The following is a 22,814-nucleotide window of genomic DNA, read 5'->3' as shown; positions in this document are numbered from 1 at the left end:
GACAGGCAGTAAATTTAATTGAATTCATGTTTAATAATTACAGGCACCGTGCCCCCCCCTTCCCCCTGCCCAGGCAGCAGCAGGGGTGGTGCAGGGGCTGGGGCGTATGCCCCCAGCAGCGAGGACGGCAGTCCCAAGAGTGATTTTTCGGAAAATAAAAAAGGACCCCAGGGGCAGGCAGTGGTGCCCCCCCCAAGACACACCAAATTTCAAGACTTTATATATAATATATCTCTGTGCCCCAGGGGGGAGGAAGGGACACCTGGCAGCATCCTGGAGGGGGCCCAAGCCATCCTGCCTCTTCAGCCACTTTATTAGCTCTGACAATCGCACTACAGGCACCCACTGCCGCCACCGCCGCCGCTGCTGAACCCCCTGCAGTCCGGGCGGCTGGCTGGGCCATCCGAGTGTCCACGGGGCTCCAAGTCCCCGGCCCCACCCGCCCTCAGTTGTGGTCGGACTCCTCTTCCTCCTGGCGAAGCCACTTGAAGAAGCCTGTGACAGATTTAAGGGCCACACCCTTGCCCTGCTGCTCAGTGGGGTCCTTGCTACTCTCCCAGCTGTAGAAAGCGTCCTCCTTCACCACGTCCTCATCGTACAGCGCATCGAAGAACATCCCAAGCAGGTCTGCAAGCAGGCAGGACAGAGTTCAGAGGTGTGCTGCCCACAAGAGGTGTGCTACCTCCCAGGATCCCTCCTACACTGTCCTGTTAAAACAAGGCCCTTGACCCACCATCCAGACACCCTGTTTGACCATTTCAGCGTCACTAAGTCTTTAACAAAATGCTAATCTCACAACCTAAGAGACTGGCGGGCAGGAATGAGTCACTTGGCCAAACCATACAAACATGCCTAGCCTCACTCACCTCAGCAACTTCCAGTTTCCTCACTGATCATAGATATATTTAGTGGGGAAAACTGTATGTAAAATTGGTACTCTTCAATTTGGGGAGTCATGTAAGTCAAGAGTATAACCCGACACACCCACCGGCCCCCCACTACGGACCCTGACATATTCTCGATCCCAATTTCTTACTTTCCACCTATCTCCTGAACACACACAGCCTTTCTGGCCTTGCCACTTTCACCTGTGCTAACACTTTTGCCAAGAACATCCTTTCTCTTGTCACTTTCCTGGTGGATTCCTTTCAGCTCAACTCAAGTACCCTGGCTCTGACCCTCTCTTCCCCCTCGGCCTCGGCCTTCCCAAGCACCTGTCCTCTAACCCTGAACACAACCTACTTTCTTCCCCACACTGTGCTGCATTCCAAAGCAAACTTTACATTCCTAAAAGCAAACGGAGGCTGAGTAGTGAATACGTTTCTCCTGAATAAAAAAATGAGTAAAGCACAGGATCTAGAGTCCTATCCATTTGTGAAACTCTGAGCCACCCAGGAGAAGCTAAAAGCCAGAATGTTCCTAGGGGCACCCACACCCATCTATAACCCCTTGCCCCGAGGACAGCTCTCCACCCCCATCCCACAGCAAAGGCAGCAGCCCATCATTCATCCCAAACCTGTTTTCCAAACACTATGCACACCCACTATGGGGACCCTGCACCATCAATGATCCACTCTGCCCTATATTTTTCAAGCCCAAGTGTCTCACATCTCAACACCAAAGGCCTCCTTTACAACCACTATCTCTTGTAACCAAACAAAAAATTGTTGTCTTTTGACTGGAGATTTAATTCAAAGATTTTTGTTTACATTTGCAGTTTTTTCTTTTCTTTTTTGTCTCAGGCAATTATTACTCAGTCCTTTCTAATCAAGATCCTGGCTCCCTGTCCACCAAATAATGTTTCTGCCAGGGTGGCCTCCATGTTTTTATACTGCAGAAGCCTTTAATTTTCAGGTCTCCTCCCATGGAGCTCTCAAGCAACATCTAGCATTACTTAGATCACTTCCCTTTCCCAAAATTACTGTTCTTTGTTCACAGAGCCCTGTCCTCCTTTGGTCCACACCTGTAGCACAGGTGACCAACACAAGGCCCATGGGCTGAATCCAACCCTTCACCTTGTTTTATCCGGCCCGGCACCTTGTTTCTACCCAGCGGCACTGCCAAGCTCTTGCTTAGCTGTTAGGGAGTAGTTGCATTTATACAGTCCTAAAATTACATTCGGCCCTTTGAAGGCAACCATGAGGCTGATGTGGCCCCTGGTGAAAATAAAAGCCTGACACCCCTGCTGAAGGTCCTTCACCTCGAGGTTCTACTCAGACCCTCATCACTCTCACTCGGGCAATCCCATACCGCCTTGTGATTTGCACATGTTGTGGCGCTGTGCTAGCAACTTGCAGGTGGACCTTCAACCCTCCAAATGAGTTCACTCTCCGAATGAGTTCAGATATCTAGCAGTCTGCCAACATCTCTGGTCAGGCCCACCCATGAACCACAAACTCAATACAACCAAATCCAACCTGATCCAGCGGATGGCACCGCACTATCACCTCACCTACTAAAAACCACCCTGAAATCACAAGACTTCAGATCTCTCATCGCCCTCTCCCCAAGCCTATGTCTTGCATCTGCCCACTCCCCTCCCATCTTCACTGCCACCAGCCAGGCTGGGCCACTATCGACACACTCCTGGTCAGCTGAATCGACCGCATACACCCCCACTCCAAACTAACCACTCTTCCCCTAATGGCCAGGATGGTTTAAAAACTGAATTAGAACTTTTTAATTCCTTGTTTAAAATCCTACCAGAGCCTCTCCCTGTCCTTAAGTTAAAGCCCAAAACCCACCCCATGGCTTACAGAGCCCTGTGTGACCAGGCCCATGTCTCTCTCCAGCCCCTTTTTGCTTCACACGACTGGTTTCCATGCTCTCCCTCAATGGTCTTCCTTCAACAGTGCTTTTCACCTTGTGTCCAGTTCTTCCTTCCTCTACACACAGCTCTCCTTTGCTCCAAAAGACTCCCCCTCCCATCTGTTACTTAGCTCCCATCTGTCAATTCCCACTCATGACCCCTTAACCTAGGTGCACTCCCCGAGAGAGCACTCTGTAGGACCCATCTCCCCAAACTCATCGTCTGTGACAGCCCCAGGCCAGCATGGTGACTGTGCTTGTCTTACTCTCTGCTAATATCCCAGGGCTCCAAGACATACCTGTTGGCAGAATGCGTAACCTCAGGCATGTTAGCCCTCACTCTCCCAAGATACAGAGGAGGAAAATACCATCTACTCTAAACAATAGTTGTGAGGATTAAATGGGGGCAAGAAAAGCATCCTAGCCCAGTATCAGGCAGAGAGAAACATCATTTATCAGCTCTGCACTGCTGGCATCTAACAGCTGGCTAAACCCAGAACAGGTGGCCAACCTTCAAGGCCGAGTCTAATTCCTCCCACACGTAGGCAAGGAAATAAACACTGTAGGGGGAAGGCATCAACCATCAGAGCATTTGCTCTCCAATGACCACCCACTTTTCTTGGGTTGAGACCCTTTCCAAGACTGTCCCCACTATCTGGAAGTTCTCCCATCCCACCCCCAACCCTCCAGCCTGGCTCTTACGGGGGGGCTGTTCTAAGGTCACTACAAGGGCCTGGAGGGCATAGAGTGCCTGCAGCTCCTTCTGCTCGTCACATAGGTATTTCTGTAGCAGTTTCGCTCGAGCTTTCAGCACCTCAACATCCACTCGGAGGGGAGTCTCAACTACAGAAAGGAAGACAGGGATAAGTGGGATAATGCACCGTCATCCTGGTTCAGAATTAGGAGGCAATGACCAAAACCTCCCTCCCTCCCTCCATTTGTCTCTTGGGCCCACCCTTGCCCCACCATCTCCCTGGCTCCTCTTACAGATAATTGCGGAATAGCAGACACTTTTCATGAGGGCTCGAACTAATGTGTTGGATGCTACCTGCTGTTCAGACAGGTTGGCCTATGCAGGAGAAAGAGAAACACATGGCCCATAAACTCTGAGTTTTGTGCCCCACCCCTCACCACACCAAGGACGACTTCTTTATCCTCCTCTCCCAATATCAAAAGAAGCATACCTCTATCCAGTCAAACACCTGCTGGTTACTGCTGCCCTCCTTGAGCAGCTTCTCCAGCTGTCTGCTCAGCTCCTCAGGGGACAGCAACCTCTGGCCAGGGCCTTCTGATTCCTCTATCAGGGTATACTCCACCTTCTGCAACCAAATTGGCCCCCAGTCAAGAGGTAGGTAAATACACCATGCCAGCCCCCCAATGAAGTTATCCTGACTCCAGCACAAACCTACCTGTTCAGTGACGAATGCACCAACATCCTGGTCTTCCGGTAGAAATTCTTTCCAACTGAGTCCAGCCTCTTGCCACAGCGCCCCCACCTTTTTGGGACCCTGGCACACACAAGACCAACTCAGCAACCCTCCGTCTCCCAAAGAATTTAACAACACTACAAATGGCACCCATCAAATATGAACTGAAAGGCTACTAGGTGCCTGCTATAGGCTCAGGATGCTAATAGGTACCAAATAGGCACAGTCCCTCTGTGCTTACTGTCTCCTACTGGGCACAGAGCTCAGTTACAGATACAAGAACTCATCCACTGAGACTGAAGGGTGGGGGACTGGCCTAAGAGTCTCCAGGAAATATGTCAATTACCTTTCATGGAATTCTCAAAAGAATTACTGGACCACAAAAGGTAAACCAAATCCAAATAAATATCTCACCCCAGCCTTCCACACTCATCTCTTTTTTCTAAAATAACTTAGTTTTTCATTACTCCAAGTAACAAATGCTTATGGGAGAGGACAATTAACAAGTATGTTTGATTCCCAAGTCCAGAAAATTTTAGAAGCATACATACCCACCCACCCCCAATGCAAATCAGAATCTTCACATAAACAGCAGGGTGAGCCCATTTTCTGTAAAAGGCAAAAGATTCTGAAGGCATGACTTTTATAATAATAGGTATGTAAAATGATGACATCAACCCTTAACAAGATTACTGTGTAGTTCAGGGATTTTAAAGATGCCCATTTTAACACCTCTAAAATGGAGTTGTCTCAGTTGATATACTGCATTTTAAAAACATGGTCGTAAGTCTTTTTTTTAGCAGAGCATAAATGTCCTATAACCTATGGCAACTTAGAGTCAGTAAAAATATGTAAGAAATTCAACACGCTTTTCCTTTTTTTTTCAAACAAATTATCCTGGTACATATTTTTACCTAAAAGGATTAATATTTCCCCCTGGCAGGTATAGCTTAGTGGAATGAGCACTGGTCTGTGAACCAAAAGGTTGTTGGTTCTATTCCCAGTCAGGGCAATCTCTGGGTTCCAGGCCAGGTCCCCAGTTGAGGGTGAGAGAGGCAACCAACCAATGTTGTTCTCACACTTTAATGTTTCTCTCTCTCTTTCTCCCTCCCTCCCCCTCTCTCTAAAAATAAATAAAACTTTAAAAAATAAATAAAAGGATTAACATGAAGTCTTACTCCTCTGGGTCCCAGGTAGCTGAACTCTTCCAAAACTGCACTTTCCAACTTCTCACTACCACTAAGCACCACACCCAGCTTGCCCTTCCCATCTTTCCACCTGCTAGTCACCAATTAACCTTCACCAGGCAGTTTCAGCACCCTTCTAGGGAAGCATGCTGTCACAAAATTGTCAAACAGACACTCCTTTGCAACCTCACCGTACTTAAAACCCTCAAATTCAACCACTTTATTCCACACTTTACTTCACTGTTGTTTGTGTTAAGCTGTCGTTTTTATTTTTCCCTCTTCCTTCTTGTTTCCTATTTCATTCACTTGCTGTATTATCAATGCCTAGTACTTAGTAAACGTTTGTTTTTTTAAAGCATTAGCTGAATGAATGAACAAATCAACCAATCAATCAGGGTCAGGGTCCTAGATTCCTGTTCTCCAGTGCTGGCCAGAACTCACAAGAGGAACTGACCTGAGGGATGGCCGGCCTCTCCCAGACACTAACGCAGGCACTACCACCCATCCCCATTAACCCATCCCACCAGAGGACCATGGGGCTTGCATCACTACAAGTAATCAAAACACAGAGTGGAAAGTGAAATCCTGAAAACATCACCCCCAAAGGGTTCTCACTCACCATGCTTTTGCATAGGAGCCTCAGGATCTCCAGCAACAGGGACGCAGCTTTGCCCATGGGCCTCAGAGGTTTTGTAATCTCCCTATAAGAAAACTCCAGTGTTGACAGCCTCTCCAAAGCCCTAAACACACTATCCTACCCCTCCCTAAACCCAGGCACCTTAACCTGCCATCCCTCCCTCCCCTCCCCTCTTTTTGTCTTTGCCTCTCCTGAATTCTACCAAAGGGAGCTCACCTGAACAGCTCCCCCATGGGTACTCCACCATCCTGCAAAATTGGCGTTACTAGTTCTGCCAGGTAGAGCCACACGTGGGGGATGTCAATTTCCATGTCTTCAGCCAATTCTAGGATTTCATACAGCCTGCAAAGGGAATTCAAAGTCAAGGCATTCTAGGAAACAGGAACCTCACCCTCCTTCTGGGGCAACTAGGCATGACTAAAAGGATCAGCTGCAGAGCCCATCAGGAACATTTCCTCAACATGGGCAATTATCTCAAGCTAAGGACACCTTCTTGTCCTTAGATGGCTCACCACCCCCATCCCTGCCAAAAATAATGTTGACCAGGACAGCTGAGGAGCCTACATTCTTCCCAGAGGTCCACGGGTCCAAAGGGTGTGGGTCTGTAAAAGTGGGAGGGTCGCAGAGGTCGGTCATACCCTTGGTAGTACTGTGCAGTGGAGAGGTGCCCGGCAGAGAGCAGCCGGTGCAGCAGCTGTCCCATGTGCTCTCGAGCAATGGCACTGCGCTCTAGTGTGGACTCGACACCGTGCCGCACAAAGATGAAGAGCAGGGATGGCGAGGCCAGCTCCTGCACACACTGCACTGCCTCCTGCAGGAGGCCCAGGTACAGGAGGACAGCAGTCAGTGTCTGGCCCAGACCCTACACTGTACAGCTGTCGGTGCGGCCCCGCCCTCTCTGCCACCACTCAGACCCTCCCACCACCAACCTTCATGTCATTGAGATGGAGGTATTCCTCAATGATGGCCTTGGATTTCTTCTCCAGCTCCTCCTCTGAGAGTGCAGCCTTCGGGGGACTCATGGGAGGCAGGGTGGCTTCTCGCTTCACTGAGGGGGACGGAACAAACCACGAACTCTAGTTCCAATCTCTCCAGCAAACACAGGAGCTCTGAACACTGTCTAGAGACAGACTAGTCCCAAACCAGGCTGCACCACTCCCTTCCCTTCCTCTCTCGGCCCCTTACCAGCATCCCGCCCTCGGTCCCGATCCTCAGACAGGCTGGCTGCCTTGCGCAGCCCCTCAGGCTGTGAGGGCCGCTCTCTACTCCGCTCCTCCACTTCCTTGCTGAAGCTGCGCTTGGTGGCAGGTGTCCGAGATCGATCAAGCCGGTCACCACGATCACCTCCCCGTTCACTCCGCTCTAGGCGGTCTCCTCGGTCCCCAGCTTTTTCACCTCGTTCCCGGCTCAAGCTACTCCTAAAGGAAGACAGGCTCATGGTGTCTCACCTGTGCCACCCAGGCGCTCTCTTCTTTAGCTATGTAACATGCTGAGCAACCACCAGGCCTTGTTCTTGGCATCAGGTGTATGTCCCAATCTCAGCCAGAGCCTCTGAGCATTGCGGGTATTTATGGAAAACAAAGACACCTGGGAAATCTCACCTCTGAGCCACACGTCTGTTTTCTGTGCTTTCTGTAGGTGCTGCTTGTTGAAGGGCTGAGAAGCGATTCAAGGTACTAGTAGCTGGACGAACAGCTTCTGATGCTGAGAAAGCAAAATATGAGAATTAAAATCTGTTTTCTTACATCCTACCACCTACCTGCCACTTTAGGACACTTGGTCCTACTCCCAACACTAAAGCAGTTCAGTCCCTAGCCCACCAAGTAGTACACGGCTCCTGCATTACCTAACCATTCTGTACTGAAAGCCTCCCACAGACAAGGCTCTGCCTTCAAGAGAACCCACTAATAACCACCCAGCTCTTTACAGCAGCATCCATACCTGCATCAGAGGGCTTGGTTCCTGAGCCTCCACTGCTGCCCTTGCCCCAGCTCAATCGCCCTCCAGGTGCAAAGAGCTGGTTGTTAGAATCAATGGAGCCAGGCTGAGGAAGGAAAGGGAGTGGAGAGTCACGGGTCTGATCTGGCCAAAGCCCCCAGCCACACACAGCCACGAACAGCCTAGACCAGGGGTGAGGCACACTTTTCCTGTAAAGGGCCAGACGTAAGTATTTTAGGCTTTGCAGCCACAATTTCTATTTCAACTACTCAACACTGCCGCTGTCATACAAAAGCAGTCACAAAGGATAAAGGGAATGGCTGTAGTGGAGCTGCAATAAAACTATGGACACAGAAATTTAAACTTTATGTAATTTCACGTCACATAACAGCATTCATTTTTTTCAACCACTAAAAAAATGTAAAAGCCATTCTTAGCCTGGAGGATTACAAAATAGGGAGTGGATCTAATTTTGTGTGCATGTCCGTCTGCTGACCAGAGTGGCCCACGCCAATGGGATCACACACCCTAGGGCTAGTGGCCCTATCTCCAGTAATCTAACCAGTTAATCTAAGAGGAAAATTTCAGCTGTCGAGAGAATGAGGGGGCTAAGACCCAAACTGTGTTTAATGCTAACTTTCATCCTTCTTTACCCTTCTATTACTAACATCACCCCCTCCAATACACACACCCCTACCTTCGTGATCTTGGTGAGTCGTGAGGTGTCAATAGGGCGGCTGCCCTTGCTGATGGGAACTGTGTTCCAGCCACCATCATCTACAAGTGGAAGGCCACGGCCTGGGACAAAAAACAGAGAGCTATTAAAATAATGAGCAAGCCTTAATAGCCCCGTTCCCTTGGGCTGGCCCCAGCCTTGCTTCCTCAGTTCCTCAGTTCCATCACAGGGTCTCAGTGGCCCAGACACGTGGCACTAACAAGAAGTCATCAGTGGAAAGCACAATCCCCTCACATTGCCCCCTCCTCAATCCTAGCCTCGAACTCACTGATAGGTGGGCCTGGAGGGCCACCCCGACGTTTGTCGCTGCCCTTGGCCATCAGCTGCTGTACTTTTATGTGCTCTCGATGCTCCTCCATCTCCGCCTCCTTATGGATCTGGTCAATGGTCTTGGGACCCTGATCCCCTCGACGTGGAACCCAATTGCTCTGTGGAGACATGAAGCCAGTCACAAGATAATTACATCAGAGAGGCCAGACAAAGCAATGTCAGGAACTGGGGACTGTGGACTCAGAGGCAACCGACTAGCAGGGGAAGGGAGCAATACACACCCGTCGCAGATCCAGCACATCTTGCAGCATAAAGCGGATTCGGGATGAAGTCTTCTTTTCCTTAATTATTTTTTCCATCTGGTTGAAATACTGATCCATTCGGGGCTAGGGAGAAGGAAAGGGATCAGGCCAGGAACTTCCAATTCCTCTCCTCCAGCTCCAAGCCCTGAGCGCCAACACTGCGGTTCAGAGGCCCAGACACGACAGCCCAACAGGGAGCTTGTCAGTGGACAGCAGGCCCCACATACTTCAGCCTGTCCCCCTCCACATCCCGGGACCCCTACCTTGGCTTTTTCAAAGTCCAAATCTTTGCCAATGGTAGTGAGCAGACGGCACAAGCATTCGAGGGACTCTTCATCGTGATTCTTAAGTAGTTTAACTACACAATCGTGCATTATTGCCTCTGTTAACATCTTCAGCTTAAACAGCTCCCCAATGAACTTGATATTCCCTAAAGAACGCCGCCGGGCTATGTCTCGAGCTTCTTCCAGCTCTTCCTTCAAGCGTCCCCGTTCTTCTGCCTGGCAGTCATGGGACAGGGATCGCATCAAGAAGAAACTCAGTCCCTTGGCTAAAACCCTCTCCCTCCACTACCTGGATTTCTATACCCAGCAACAAGTACTCATGTGCTTAGGCAGAGAAACCCCCATCACCAATCCCCACGCCCCATTCTACAGCTAAGTAGCATCTGGATGAGCAATAGAGCTGGTGCGTTTTCTCTCACCGTAGCAGCTTCATCCATCTCTTTTTGCTTCTTCTCAAAAACCTCATCATCATCTTTGTCTTTTTCAAACTCCTTCTGACATCGATTCAACAACAGTTTTCGAAAGTTTACAGTCACTGTTGGCTTCTCCGTAGTGGGCACTTTCAGCTGTGTATCAAAGAGAGTGTTACATTTGGATTACCCATAGCAAGGAAGACCCTCCCAGAGTCTTTAACTACCTAACCCAGGAAGAGCTCCAGCCCTGGGTCTGCCTCCTCTTGGAGGAGAACCAAAAAGATGGACTTCCAGAGTGGGAGGCCAGACCACAAGACTGGGAAAACAGTGGAAACTCACCGCCATGAGGCAGCGACACATGTTGGCATAGGCCACAGAGAAGTTGGGTTCTGAAATGGCCTTTTCAAAGATGAGGTCAATGACCCCTTTCAGGCGTTCCTCGGTGTCGATGGCCAGCTGCGTCACCTGTTTCATCAGCTGCTGGAACATCTGGGGTGTCAGCTTATTCAGAATTGCGCGTACCCTGCGGAACAGGTCCTGGTGGGGAGAGGGAGCAGAGAAGACACAGGATCCAGTGAGGTTCTCAGAAGAACAGGGGACACCGAGAAGGGTGAAGAGAGTAGGGAGGATGGAAGAGGCTACTGAGGGGGATGGACGGAAGCAAAAAAGCACAGCCAGCTCAGCAGACCCTGAAGAGAAGGAATGGAGACCAAAAGCAGGGCCTACCAGTACCTGGGTTTTGCTGCCATCAGCATCCTCTTCCCCCCGGTCCTTTTCTGTCCGCTTGCTGCTGGGTTTCCAGGCCTTCTCTGCTTTGTTCAGTTTTATATCTTCGGTCATTAACACTGTGGCAATGATCTTACGTGGCTCCTTTCGGGGGCCCTGTTGAGAGCGCCTGGGTCCCAGACCAGCCTGCTAAGCAAGAGTTACAGAAAAGATACAGTAGTGAGCACAACCTGAGACACCACCACATATCTCCAGGGCAGACTTCTCATTTCCCATGAGACACAGAGGGTCACACATCCCAACTCCCCTGGCCCATCTGCCCCTCTAGCGAGTCCCACTCACCGGCCCTCGGGGCAGCTCCCCACCTGGCCCACCCCTTGGGGGCCCACGGTTGCTAAGGGTTGGTCGACCAAGGTTGGCAAAGGATGGCGTGAAGTCTGGGCCACAATTTATACCCTGATGTCTAGGAGGATCCGGTGGCCGAAATGGTGTTTTATTGGCCTACGAAGAGGACAGAAAAAGTTATCAGAAACAGGCCAGGGCTACTGACTGCTCTTTCAGGACCACAGGCTCCTCCCCAGCCACCCATCAGTACAAACTCGGTCTCCCCCTCAGGCCCACCAACCTTATCCAACACCACATCACTGATATGGGGCAGTCCCTCAGGCTTCTGCATACTGGCAAAGATGAACTGAAAGCCAAGCAGGAACTCACGGTCATAACGTTTTTTCTCCTCAAGGTTTAGAGGCTTCCACTGATCTGTAAGGAAGACAGGGTGAACCGACCATACTATTGTCTCTTGGGACCCTGACAGAGTGCTCAGCCCTCTCAGCCCTTCCTCCTGCATACCTGACTTGTATTCATACTTCTGTTCCCCGGGTTGAATGTTCTCAGCATTGTGGATTTTGTCTTCCTTTGAGTCCCAAGTCTCATCTGCTTCCTCAGATCGTGAGGGCACACTGCTGCCCTCAGGCTCTGGGCCGGGGTTGTTGCCTACAGGTGACTGATTTTCTCCCTCTGGTACTCCTGGGTTTGCCTGTAACCACAGGGCATCCATTTGGTTGCAGCTCAAACATCACTCCACACTCAAACTCTGCCCCGTGCTACAACGTGCTCTTACCTCCTTGAAGGCGTCTAGAAGGTCTCCTACAGCTTCCTTCTTATTGAGCTCCTTAATTTTCCGTCTCCTCTTTGGCACAGATACTGCCACTATTTAGGGAAAAAACAGAGTGGGGATAACTTAAAAAGTGCCCCTAACCCTTGGGAAGAAAAGCAGCCACAGTGTACCACTTCCTCTCTCTGTCACTTTCCTCTCCAGACTTAAAATCCCTTACTCTAGTAAGATTCAGGAGTTTAATCTAGCTCTTAATCTAGTTTACTTAAGCTCTTAAGTAAGCCATTACAGGGCTTCTGACCCAGACATTAGGGAACAAATGGGAGATCATCAATAAACAGAAAGAACCCCACCCTCCAGCCCAGCCCAACACACCTCCACCATCCAGCCACACCTTACCTGGGGTGGCTGTTGCTGCCTCCAAATTCTGGGACAGGTGAGCTGAAACAGGGATGCTCTCTGGGGGGAGCAGTTCCTCTTCTCCCTTGTCACCCTCAGCTTCTCCTGCTTCTCCTTCTTCCTCTTCCTCCTCTTCTTCCTCCATTTCCTCCTCTAGAGCAGGGGAAGTCACTGGAAAATCCTCAGCTGGAGCGGCAGAGAGGACGACAGGGGGAGCCACTGGTGCTGTAACCTCTTCCGTCTGCTCCTTTGGCTCACTGACTGGGCTTAAGTCCACAGCTGGTGGCGAGGGGGCTCCATTGAGCAGTTCCTCAGGTTGGGCAGTTGGAGCAATGGGCGTGGGGGAATCAGAGGGACAAACAGCGGGGAGAGGGGCAAGCTCTGGGTTCAACTCCAACTCTGGTTCCAGATCCTCGGGTGGGACCGTGCCATTAGGCTCAGGAAGAATTTCCACCTTGGGAGATGCCAAGGGGATAGAAACCTGGAGAGGACTAGAAGAGAACTCAGACTCTGGAATTGGTTTGCTAAGTGTCACTTCTACTTCCAGTATGGGTTCGGCGAGGGGAGTGGGTTCTGAAGAGATGCAATATGGCTCCCCAGTTTCACAGGGCATAGGGGTTGATTCTTCTACAGACATTTCTATCATCCCCGTTGTCATAGTGTCCCCAGGAATGGAGAGGACTGCGAGATTAGGCTCAGATCCTGGTTCCAAGATTGGAGGTGGTGATGGGGTCGGAGAAGGTGAGGAAGGCTGGGATTCTGAAGGGCTATGCTCTGTGCCAGGCAGCCCCGGCCGGGCCCCAATGATTGCTCCCTGTGACCGGTCATCTGCACCATGGGAAGGAAGAGTAATTAGAGGCAAGCCCTTCACTACTGTTGTTCCTCCTCCTCCTCCACCTCCCAGCCAAAGCATTCCCAACCTAACCCCCCTGCCCAATCCTCTCCCTCCTAAGCCTTTCCCCTTTTCACCCAAAATCCAATCCACACACAAAATCCCACTACCTTAAACCTAAGTCATTCTTCTCCAATACCCTCAAGTCACCCCACCTCCTTGGCATTTTAAATTGCCACACTCCTTTTCCCTGTAAAAGCTCTGTCCCACATGCTTGCATACCTGGCCGGACAACAACAGCAACCTGGGGAGTCTCCCCATTAGCTTGAGGCTCCAGACCGACTCCCGTCTGCAGGACACAAAGGGTTACCAACTTTGCCCTGAAGAGTCCCACAACCCTTCTTTACTAGAGCCATTTCTACTTTAGCTCTGCCTAGAAATCCAGGAAAGCAGGGAAACAAATCCCTTAGTTGAAGGAAAAGACCAAAGAACTTGGGAGTCCAAGGCAGAATAGCCATCCCAGCCATGGCATTACTCAAAGAACAGACAATACCTGGGGAGGAGTGGGTGTGGAGGCAGTTCGGGCCCCAGACATAATTTCCTCTGTGATATCCTTCCCTCCTTGGTTTGGATCTCGAATTCTGATCTGGGGAAAGAAAGCTACAGTTTGAGTGGAAAGCAGGAGGAGCCCACCTCTCCACCCTGCCCCACACCTAAGACTCCAGGCCAACCCTCCACCCCCAGACTGGGAAGCAGATGGGTGGGTGTCAGAAACCCCATGAGTTCTACTGTCGACCCATCCGGCTGCCCTGGTCCCACCCCTAAGAGACCCTTGACTTCACAGAGCAGCTCTGTACATCACAATGCTCCTCCCTCTCTCCCTCATCCCTGCCCCACCAACAAGCCCAGGTCTGTGGCTGCACACCCTGGGGCCCAGGACCCCCGTCTAGCACCCATACAGCTCACTTTGTGGCTACTCGGCCTGATCTCTGGGGGCAGGGCCCAGATCCAGTAGGTGGAGCCAGGGTGACTCAGCGGCTTCCCCAGCCCTGGCACCCTATTCTGGGCACCACGCCCAGGGCTTGAGGATTGAGCAGAGGCGGAGGCCTCAAGAGCTTCCAGGACTTGGGGTTGGGGGTGGGGCCACAGAAAACTAACCATTTCTAAAGCAAGCCACCAGAAACCTAAAACCAAACTTAGATCTTACGGACCCCTCCAATTCTCAGGAACTTCCCCACTTAGGCACTTCAGTCTTCCCATGAGCTTTTTCTACACTGTAATGTTAGTATCTTACAAAGAACCTGAGCACTTCACAGATCCCCATTCTTTACCCACTTCAACTAAAGATCTCCTTCCTTAACTTCCTGCTCCATGACCCACAATGCACCTGACCTTGATTCTCCCTTTTCCAGATGTCCCCGAGCCCACTGTTGCTACTCACCGTTTTCCGCTCCCTCTTGGGAGCCATCTGGGGTGGCTGGTTCATCAAAACTGGGGTGGGGGCCACGCCAGTGGGAAACTGCTGTACACCCTGGGCTGGGTAGTAAGTGCCAGCTTGGGGGTGGTGGCAGGGGGGAGGGGAGACACACAGAAAGAAAAAATGGTGGCAGCGTCAGGGCCCAACCATATACAAATGCCTGCTCAAGCACCTCCCTGCCCCAGAACCTCTCATCACCCACAGCCGGCCCCTTGCCCTGCTCCACCCTCCTCCCCAAGGGAATTAGGTGTCTATCAAAGCAGGGGAACCAGTCTGAACTGCGTTTACAAGAATTCCTGACACTGGCACACACACCCCTTATAGGCAGGCACTCATTTCCCATCGCACCACCAGCCACCAGAATTGTCTGTTCCTCTTCTACCTCATAACAAGCTGTGTATGTACCCCACCCCCTGGGCACCACATACACGTATACTCTGAGGGAGCGGCAACTACTTAACCTGAAACAGAATCAGGTCTTTGGCTGAGAATGAGAAAAAGAGATTTGCCAACCCTATCTGTCCATTTAACCTGAGTCCAGTTGCAGTCTGCAGCCCTTTGCTCAGGGGTAAGGAAATAAAAACACTATGAACCAGACCCAGGACAAGGAAAAATTCTTTAAAGCAAAGGTCTCCAAAATGGGGTGCATTTCTTAAACTCATCCATAATCTCCACTTGTCTTTCATAAACATATTTGTTTAAATTCTGCAAACGTATAAACAAACAAAAACATATATATGTTGGAAGTACTTGCTCAAAATTTTCCCTGACCAAAAAATTTTGGAAACCATTGCAATAAGGAACAGACTAATCCTTTCCTAGAATATAAATGAAAAAAAAAACAGCTACAAAAAACTTCTAAATCCATGTTACATTATTACTAAAAGACCCTCAAACTGGTACCCAATCATTCCTTGAGGAAGGACTTTACTCTCAGGGACAGGATAAAATAGCCCGCCACCCACACACATCCCTACTACCTACTAACCCTATCATTTTTAGACCAAGAGACAACACTGAAATTGTTGAGCTTAGATGCTCCCTGGGACTTACTCTCACCTGACTCCATCCCCTGCTTACCGTAGGTCCCAAACTCTGTAGGGCTTGCACCCGGATAGAAGCTTGGGGCTCCTGGCTGCACAGGATACTGCTGTGTCGGAACAACATATGGGGAACGCCCCTGGTGGAGGGGGAGGAGGAAGGAAGAGAAGGAGTTGAAGAAGCTGAGTACCATATCAGACTACAAAGAGAATGTAGGGCAAGATAGGACAAGCCAACTCCAGGAAATGACCAGAAGAAAGTCCCACCTCTGGAGAATAGATGGAGGGTCAGGGTAGGAGTGGTGAGGGTTGGGGTACAAGGTTCTGTGGCTTCCAGCCCCCAAGCCTCCAGCCTCACCTGTCCAGGGATATAGTAGGCCCCCTGGGAGGCTGAGTAGGAGATCTGGGAAGGGATCATCATTACTTGGGATCCAGCAGGGTAGACATGGGCAGCTGGGCCAGGGCGGGCGGGGGCTGCACTCTGCACTCGGGAAGCTGCACTGCTTGGGGGCTGGGCCCGGCTAGGGTAGAAGTGCTGTCAAGAGGGAGGAAGGCAGTTGATATTGGGAAGGGGAGGAAGTAGACAGCAGAATGGCCACTCTGCAATGTCTCTAGTCTGGAGAGAAGTACTGGGAGCTTTGGAGCACAGGGACCAGTCCTTTCAAGACCCACTTGACCAAATGATGGTTAAGTGGCCTCTTTTACTCATGTATGCCCTCCACAGTGAGATACACACGTTGCACCTTATGTATTTACTCCCTCACAACCAAGCATACTCATGTCACCTCCACCAGGCTACCCCTCCGCAGAGGCTTCCTAACATCTGGATGCATCATGCCTAAGTAAAAAGTAAAACCCTTTCTAGTAACATACTCCCCAGCATGCACTGTTCCACCCAAGGTCCAGAGGAACTAACTGCTAACATGCAATGGTTGCCCAGTTCCCAAGTACACGTTCTACAAAATTTAGCCTCTAACATGCATCACTCAGCCACAGACAGAAGCCCCAGATGGCAAATAAGTCCCCACCCTTTATAAAGCCTCCAGTCCCTAGGTCTAGCCCCTGACTAGGGCAGAAGGTAAAGAGTAAGGCCAGGAGAGGGTCCAGGATTAGCAAAGGAATATTACCTGCAGAGACCTGAATCCTCCCTGAGAGCACATGGGACAGGAAAGAAAAGAATTATCCCCAAGGTGATGAGGGGAAGAAAAGATGAAGAAAGTAGGACAAGAATCCTCCCACTTAATGAGGAAGAACTTAGGGAACACAGAAAGGCAAGAACCAGCTGGAGTGTTTATCTTGCCATAGTCCAAAGTGAAAGAGGGGAAGGGGAATGGAGCAATGGCAGCCTCCCAATAAAAGGAGGAAATAGGAAAGCAGGAGTTGGCAGCTGGGCCCAAAACACTGCTCCCAATTCTCATGGCACCAAGACCCCTAGTAATGCCACCCCCACCAACTACATACTCCCCAAGGGGGCCATAGGTAATCAGCAATGCAAAGTGCAGAGTTGCATAAAAGAACACAGAGCAACTGTCAAGAAACTGGACAGATACAGGACCTCCAGAGTTTCCAGCCTAGACCCAAGCTGGCTTAAGCTTCCCATAGCTCCCACCTAGGCCCCTACTCCCAACCCCACAGCCCCTCACCTGGCGGGGCTGAGAAGGCGTGTTCATTTGTGTTGCTTGTGGCGTACTGAACACCACCGGTGCTGTCTGCCCCGGGGGAAACGCTGGCTGAAGGGGGGAGACCAGAGTTCAGCAAGAGGGGAAACCCGGGTGGGGCAGAAACCCAAGCTGGTGAAGTAAGGGGAACAGATCTGTGGCAACAGCCTCAGCAGTTCACATACCCCCTCCCCATGACAGCCCCTGGGAAGAGCCAGCGGCCCTGTCTCAATTTGGCAGCAGGAAACTGCACTTTGCCCTGACACAGATGGGGGTGGGAAAATCCAGAGGGTTGGAACCTGTTCCTCCCCAGCTGCCTGGTCTCCCCCCACTCCCACCCCTGTCTCTTCTAATTCCTCCCTAATTACCTGTGGGAGTCCAGGGGATGGGGCGGGTGGGGGGCCTGTGGGCTGTGGAGCTTTGTTCATTTCATTTGGTCCACATCAGGGTCCCCCCAACACCTGTTGAGAAAGAGTAGCGCTCGGAAAAGGGAAGGGACCCAAACTTAAGGCAAATGGAGTAGAGGAGGGGTTGAGGCAAGGGCTATGTCCCACACCGAGCCCGGGAGGCGCAGAAAAGATACAGCTTATATCCCCACCAGCACGTTGCCAACCCGCATCACCACAAACCAACCCCCTGACCTGCTGAAACAGCCCTCTCACTCACCCCCTCGGTTAAGAATAAGTCCACGGTGCGGCCTACAGGTTCTGGGCATCCGAGGGCCTGGGGTTGGGAGGTGAGGGGTATCAACCTGGCTCCGCGGGGCCCAAGACCAACCAGACCGGAAATTCCAGGTCTCGCTGGCACCAGGCTCCCGGATCATAAACGGAGCTAGCAGCAGCTTCGGCCGCGGTGTCCCCACCCCCCACCTGGGGACACCGGGTTCCGGGCCTGGCCCAGGGGCACACAAGGCACGCCTGCCGCGGGTGGCCACGGGGGCACCCGCGCGGGGCCAGAGACGAAGCCTGCCGCCGCCCTGAAGTGGAAGCCAGGAAGGGCGGGAGTCGGGCGGTAAAAGGCCAGGCGGGCGGCGGCCGAAGAGAAGCCGGTTTCAAGCGAGGGTCGGCCGGGAGGGCGGGCGGGGCCGGGGGCTCCTCCCTGCCCACCGCCACCGCCTCCCTCCCCTGCGCCCTCCCTGCGCAGAGCCGGCCAGTGCCAAAGAACAACGTGTCACTTCCCGGCGGCCGGGCCGCAAAGGGGGGAGGGGACGGCAGGCCGGGAGCCGCGGTGCCTGCGCCCGCCGGGCCTCCTCGGGTCAGACCGCTGTGGCACTTCGTGGCCGGTGAACGCGGCACTCTCCCAGGCCGCAGGGACCACATATTCTGGCCCCGCGCTTCCCCACCCCCACCCAGCAGCCAGGCCGGGCCAGGCCGGGCACACGTGGGCCGCGGATCGGGCCCTGGCGGGCGGGGGCCCGGGCTTGAGCCGCGGAGCCAGGGCGCCGGGGCGGTGGCACAGGGCAGCCGGTCCCGGCCCGGATGGCGGCGGATGCGGGGGGAGGGGGTGGGGGGGCCGGGTCGGGCCCGGACATGGCGGCTTTACCTTCAGTCTCCTTCAGTCCGCGCGGCCGAGCCCCACGCAGCCGCACAGACGTAGTCCACAACCATTTCCGGCTCCCCGCACAGATCCCGCTCGGCGGCCACCGCTTCTCCGCAGGCGCAGCCGGCGCCCCCACGTGACCGGCGCAGAAGGCGGAGTTGCGCCGGGCGCCGCGGAGCACATGGGATTTGCCCCGCCTCGTCATGTGACAGCCACTACCCGCCCCCCGTGTCCCCTCCCGAACTTTAGAACTCCCAGACGGACAACCCCCCCTAGCTCTGAGTCTGTGTTCCGCAGTTCTTTAGTTCATTCATGCTTTTCAGCCAGCGTTTATTGAGCGCATACTAAGCCCTAGGCCAGGTGCTGGCTAGGGGCCGAGAATACTGAAATTAAAAACTCTGTTCTGTGTAAGTAAATCATGGTACAAATATAGAATGAAATACGAATTTTACAGCCTTTGAAAATAATGTAGGTTAGATCACTGAAAGGCCTATTAAACTGTTATGCTAAAAGAACTGCAACATTCTAACTAAGAAATTTGTATGAGTGATTTGTGTTTAACAAAAGTTCAGCCACTCTCAGAGAGGGCCAAAAATCAACCATGGAAAATTCAGAATGCTGGAAGAAGTAATCTCAAAACTGCTGCCCATTAGCCCAAAGATTTGGGACCCCAGAAGGAACCATACTACAGCCAAACCTACATAATACGAGTCAGGTAGGTAGCCCGGGCATTAATTCACATACTGCTCCTTACTCCCGGTGATGTTACCTACTACCTACCTATTTAATACTGGTTGTACAATAAAATGATAAGATTTGAAACCAGGCAGTCTGGAGCAAGTCTGAGCTTTTAACCATTGTGCTTTCTCTCACAATAACATCTGCCCTATTGGATTGTGAGGATTAAAAGAGTTGATTTATGTGAAAATGCTTAAAACAGTGCCTAGGTACCTAGCAAAAATTCTCATTCTCTCCACCTTGCCTGTGTATACACATAATCTCAGAAGAAATTTTCTCAGCACCAAAGATGAATGGGCCACTTAGTATATATGACCTATGTGACCTCAATCCTCACAATTGCCTACAAAATACAGGTTCCTGCAGAACAGAAAGTAAGGCCTGCTTGAGTGTGATTGGTAGGATAATAATATGGGTGTAATAATTTATAGTTTTGAACATTTCACCTAAAATGCCATATGTTGTGCTTGAGTGTAATATTACATTACAGAGTAGATGCTTACAATTTTATAATGAAGGGGGGGGGGCATTATTTGTGCCAGACCCTGTAAATGTATTATCATCTGCATTATATATGAGGAACTGAAGCTCCAATGGTAGGAGAGCAAAATAGATACATGGAGGAGGAACTACAGTGAGAAAGAAAATGCAGATCTAGAGTATTCTGTGACCCTCTTCAAGTGCTGTGACTTGATCATGTTTGGCTCCCTTCTCTACTCTACTCTTCTCTCTTTCCCTCTGAGCAAACTAAGAAAGAAAAATCAATTACTGCTGTGACTTGATCATGTTTGGCTCCCTTCTCTACTCTACTCTTCTCTCTTTCCCTCTGAGCAAACTAAGAAAGAAAAATCAATTACTACCTACATGCCAATCCATTCCTAACTCAGAAACCACTCTCTTGAACTCAAGTCAGAACAAGGTTCTACCTAAAAAATACCTTCACCTTAATCACTCCACAGTCATCTCAAATTGTGTATGCCCAGATAGGAATTTGTTATCTTTCTCTACTCAATAGTCTACCACCGTGACGTCAAACATGTGCCTGCTATATTCTATTTCAATGAATACTTCCCAACCAGAAAATCTGAGATCCATCCTACATTCCTTCCTACATGTAACCAATCAATCAGACACCAGGTCCTATTGGTATTTGGATAAAAACCCAGTCCTATTGATTTTATTCCTTAAAAAATCTTTCTTCTGCCCTTCCCGCTCTCCTCATTTCTACTGCCCTAGTTCTGGCATTCACTTCCATTGCCTGGTCTCTGGGCCTCCATTTTGAACTTTCCCACCCAGATAGCTGATCATGTCACTCTGTTGCTCTTTTCAGGAAATGTTTCTTAGCACAACAAAGTTCTTTTAAACTTGATGAGGTTTGGAACTGTGTCTCCTGCCACACTTTCTGTGGCTCTATACACTTAGCCAAACCAAACTATCCATGGTTTCAGAAAACAAATAACTTTTCTACTCTGCTTTTGCTACTTCCTTAGCTATATCCTACCCCTTTTCCCTCTGGACAAACTCATCTTCCTCTAGGTCTGTTTCCTCAAAATCCCTCACTTACCCAGGCACTTGGGCCCTATTTCAATGATCCCAGGGTAACTCGTTCACACCCCAGTCCAGTATTGATCACAGTATATCACAATTGTTTTCTTTTCCCTTATGTAAGCTTTTTGAGGATTTTTTCAATTTTTGCATCCCCACAAACTAGAATAACGTCTAATGCAGAATAAGGCTCCATTGATATTTCTTGCTGAATGAATGATTGAATGTGGCGTCATGAAGTTTAAGAGGCACCATGAAAATTTCTTGCCCTAAAGTACAATTGCTGATTTGGGAGGGAATTATCCTTGTTTTTCAGTTTACAAATTGCTTTCTAATTTATTTTAACATCACCACCATTGAAAATCAGGTAAAGCAAATATTATATCCCCCTTATACAGATAACAGAGGCTCATCAGACACACTGATTTGCTCTACAACAGGTCCCATTAAAGGGCTTTGACAGGTCTGCTGTCTCCCAAGTTCAGTGCTTCAAACTTTTATACAGGTTTTATAAAGACTGTCACCCTGGCTGGCATAGCTCAGTGGATTGAGCGTGGGCTGTGAACCAAAGCATCGCAGGTTCAATTCCCAGTCAGGGCACATGCCTGGGTTGCAGGCCACGGCTCCCAGCAACCACACATTGATGTTTCTCTCTCCCTCTCTTTCTCCCTCCCTTCCCTCTCTAAAATAAATAAATAAAATCTTTAAAAAAAAAAAAAAGACTGTGTCAAATGAGAGCAGAGAAGACAATGGAGACACTCAATCCAAACTTGCTGTTTCTCCAGCTAGCCAAGAGCTTGGACTACATTGGGGTCCAAAGCTACAGAAACAGATTAATATAGTGAATTTAAGGTTATGGGTTTGGAGTCAGGTGGACTTAGATTCCAATCCTGGCCCCACCACTTACTATGTGACCTTGCATAAGTTATTACATCTCTACAAACTACCTTCCTCTCAAAGTTGTTGTGAGGTCTCAGATGTAGAATTATTCAACATTTATAGACCTATTAAGTGCCTATTAATGTCACTGTTCAGAGGTTAAATCCACAGAAAGTGTTGGATAAAATGCTAGCAATTACTGCCAGGGCCACACGTTCTCTACTGTATCTGCAGGGGTCTCGGCCCCAAGAGTCAGTATAGCTGTAGTCACACCAGCACCACCAGGAAGCAGCACTGCAGGTCAACAGTGACTACATTCCAGGGAGGAGGCCACCTCTTTCCCATCACTACACCAAGAGGAAGGTCAGGGTCAAGTTTTCTTACACCATTTCTTCAAGGACAGCCCAATGTATGTTAACATGATCAAACCTCTCAAACAGCAGCCTCCCCAGAGTGACAGAGGGTCACAGGAGCTCAAAATGTCCCTTTCACTCAGCAGCAAAAAATCAAAATAGAAAGAATGGGACTAATTCTGCTGCCTCTTAGAGCAGGGATCTTTAGTCCAAAGGCAGGGAGTGATGGGCTTGAGATGGGTGTGCACTGACAGGGTTGGGGCAGGAGGTGTATGAATCCGTAAGTTTATTTGTAAGAGTTTGTGCAAATTCGTGTATATGCATCTCCTAGAAAGAAGGTCCATTACATTTATCAGCATCTCAAGGGTTTACGCCCTTAAAGATAAGCCACTGGTTTAAAATGATTAGGAAAGAGAAGGAAAGAGGTTTAGTTCTTTCCATTCAGGGCAGCCTCCCTGCTGGCCTAGGCTCAGAGCTGCTACAAACAATGCAGTCTCACATCCGCTCCCCAC

At 50.4% G+C, this 22,814-nt stretch overlaps 1 protein-coding gene and 1 non-coding gene across 15 annotated transcripts; both read right to left on the bottom strand.

Annotated features, from left to right (window-relative positions):
• Positions 1 to 11: 11 nt before the first annotated feature.
• On the bottom strand, positions 12 to 18,936 carry EIF4G1 (eukaryotic translation initiation factor 4 gamma 1). Of its 14 annotated transcripts, none has more exons than XM_028504397.2 (34): positions 18,791 to 18,929; positions 17,915 to 17,971; positions 17,617 to 17,709; positions 17,234 to 17,380; positions 16,718 to 16,738; positions 15,949 to 16,125; positions 15,631 to 15,730; positions 14,515 to 14,627; positions 13,627 to 13,719; positions 13,356 to 13,422; positions 12,242 to 13,069; positions 11,849 to 11,937; positions 11,578 to 11,764; positions 11,354 to 11,487; positions 11,071 to 11,229; positions 10,735 to 10,914; positions 10,342 to 10,539; positions 10,009 to 10,155; positions 9,569 to 9,805; positions 9,285 to 9,389; positions 9,002 to 9,161; positions 8,695 to 8,795; positions 8,001 to 8,103; positions 7,661 to 7,763; positions 7,245 to 7,477; positions 6,989 to 7,107; positions 6,698 to 6,870; positions 6,276 to 6,401; positions 6,042 to 6,123; positions 4,218 to 4,316; positions 3,993 to 4,127; positions 3,796 to 3,877; positions 3,511 to 3,651; positions 12 to 627 (listed from the first exon to the last, which is right to left on the bottom strand). In XM_028504397.2, exons 4-34 carry the CDS (start codon positions 17,258 to 17,260, stop codon positions 446 to 448), a joined length of 4,701 nt encoding a protein of 1,566 aa, XP_028360198.1. In that variant the 5' UTR covers positions 17,261 to 17,380; positions 17,617 to 17,709; positions 17,915 to 17,971; positions 18,791 to 18,929; the 3' UTR covers positions 12 to 445. The 14 variants fall into 14 exon arrangements, with proteins under 14 accessions (XP_028360198.1, XP_028360188.1, XP_028360191.1 ...); XM_028504387.2 differs by having other exon boundaries at positions 10,735 to 10,917; positions 17,234 to 17,320; XM_028504390.2 differs by having other exon boundaries at positions 17,234 to 17,320.
• Positions 8,876 to 8,951, bottom strand: LOC114491253. The gene has a single exon (XR_003684051.1). It is a non-coding gene; the product is annotated as a small nucleolar RNA SNORD66 (small nucleolar RNA).
• Positions 18,937 to 22,814: the final 3,878 nt, after the last annotated feature.

The sequence above is a fragment of the Phyllostomus discolor genome, chromosome 2 (genome assembly GCF_004126475.2).
Source record: "Phyllostomus discolor isolate MPI-MPIP mPhyDis1 chromosome 2, mPhyDis1.pri.v3, whole genome shotgun sequence".
Lineage (NCBI taxonomy): Eukaryota > Metazoa > Chordata > Mammalia > Chiroptera > Phyllostomidae > Phyllostomus > Phyllostomus discolor.
Note: the sequence above shows the minus strand (reverse complement) of the source record. Positions and strands in the feature narration are given on the sequence as shown.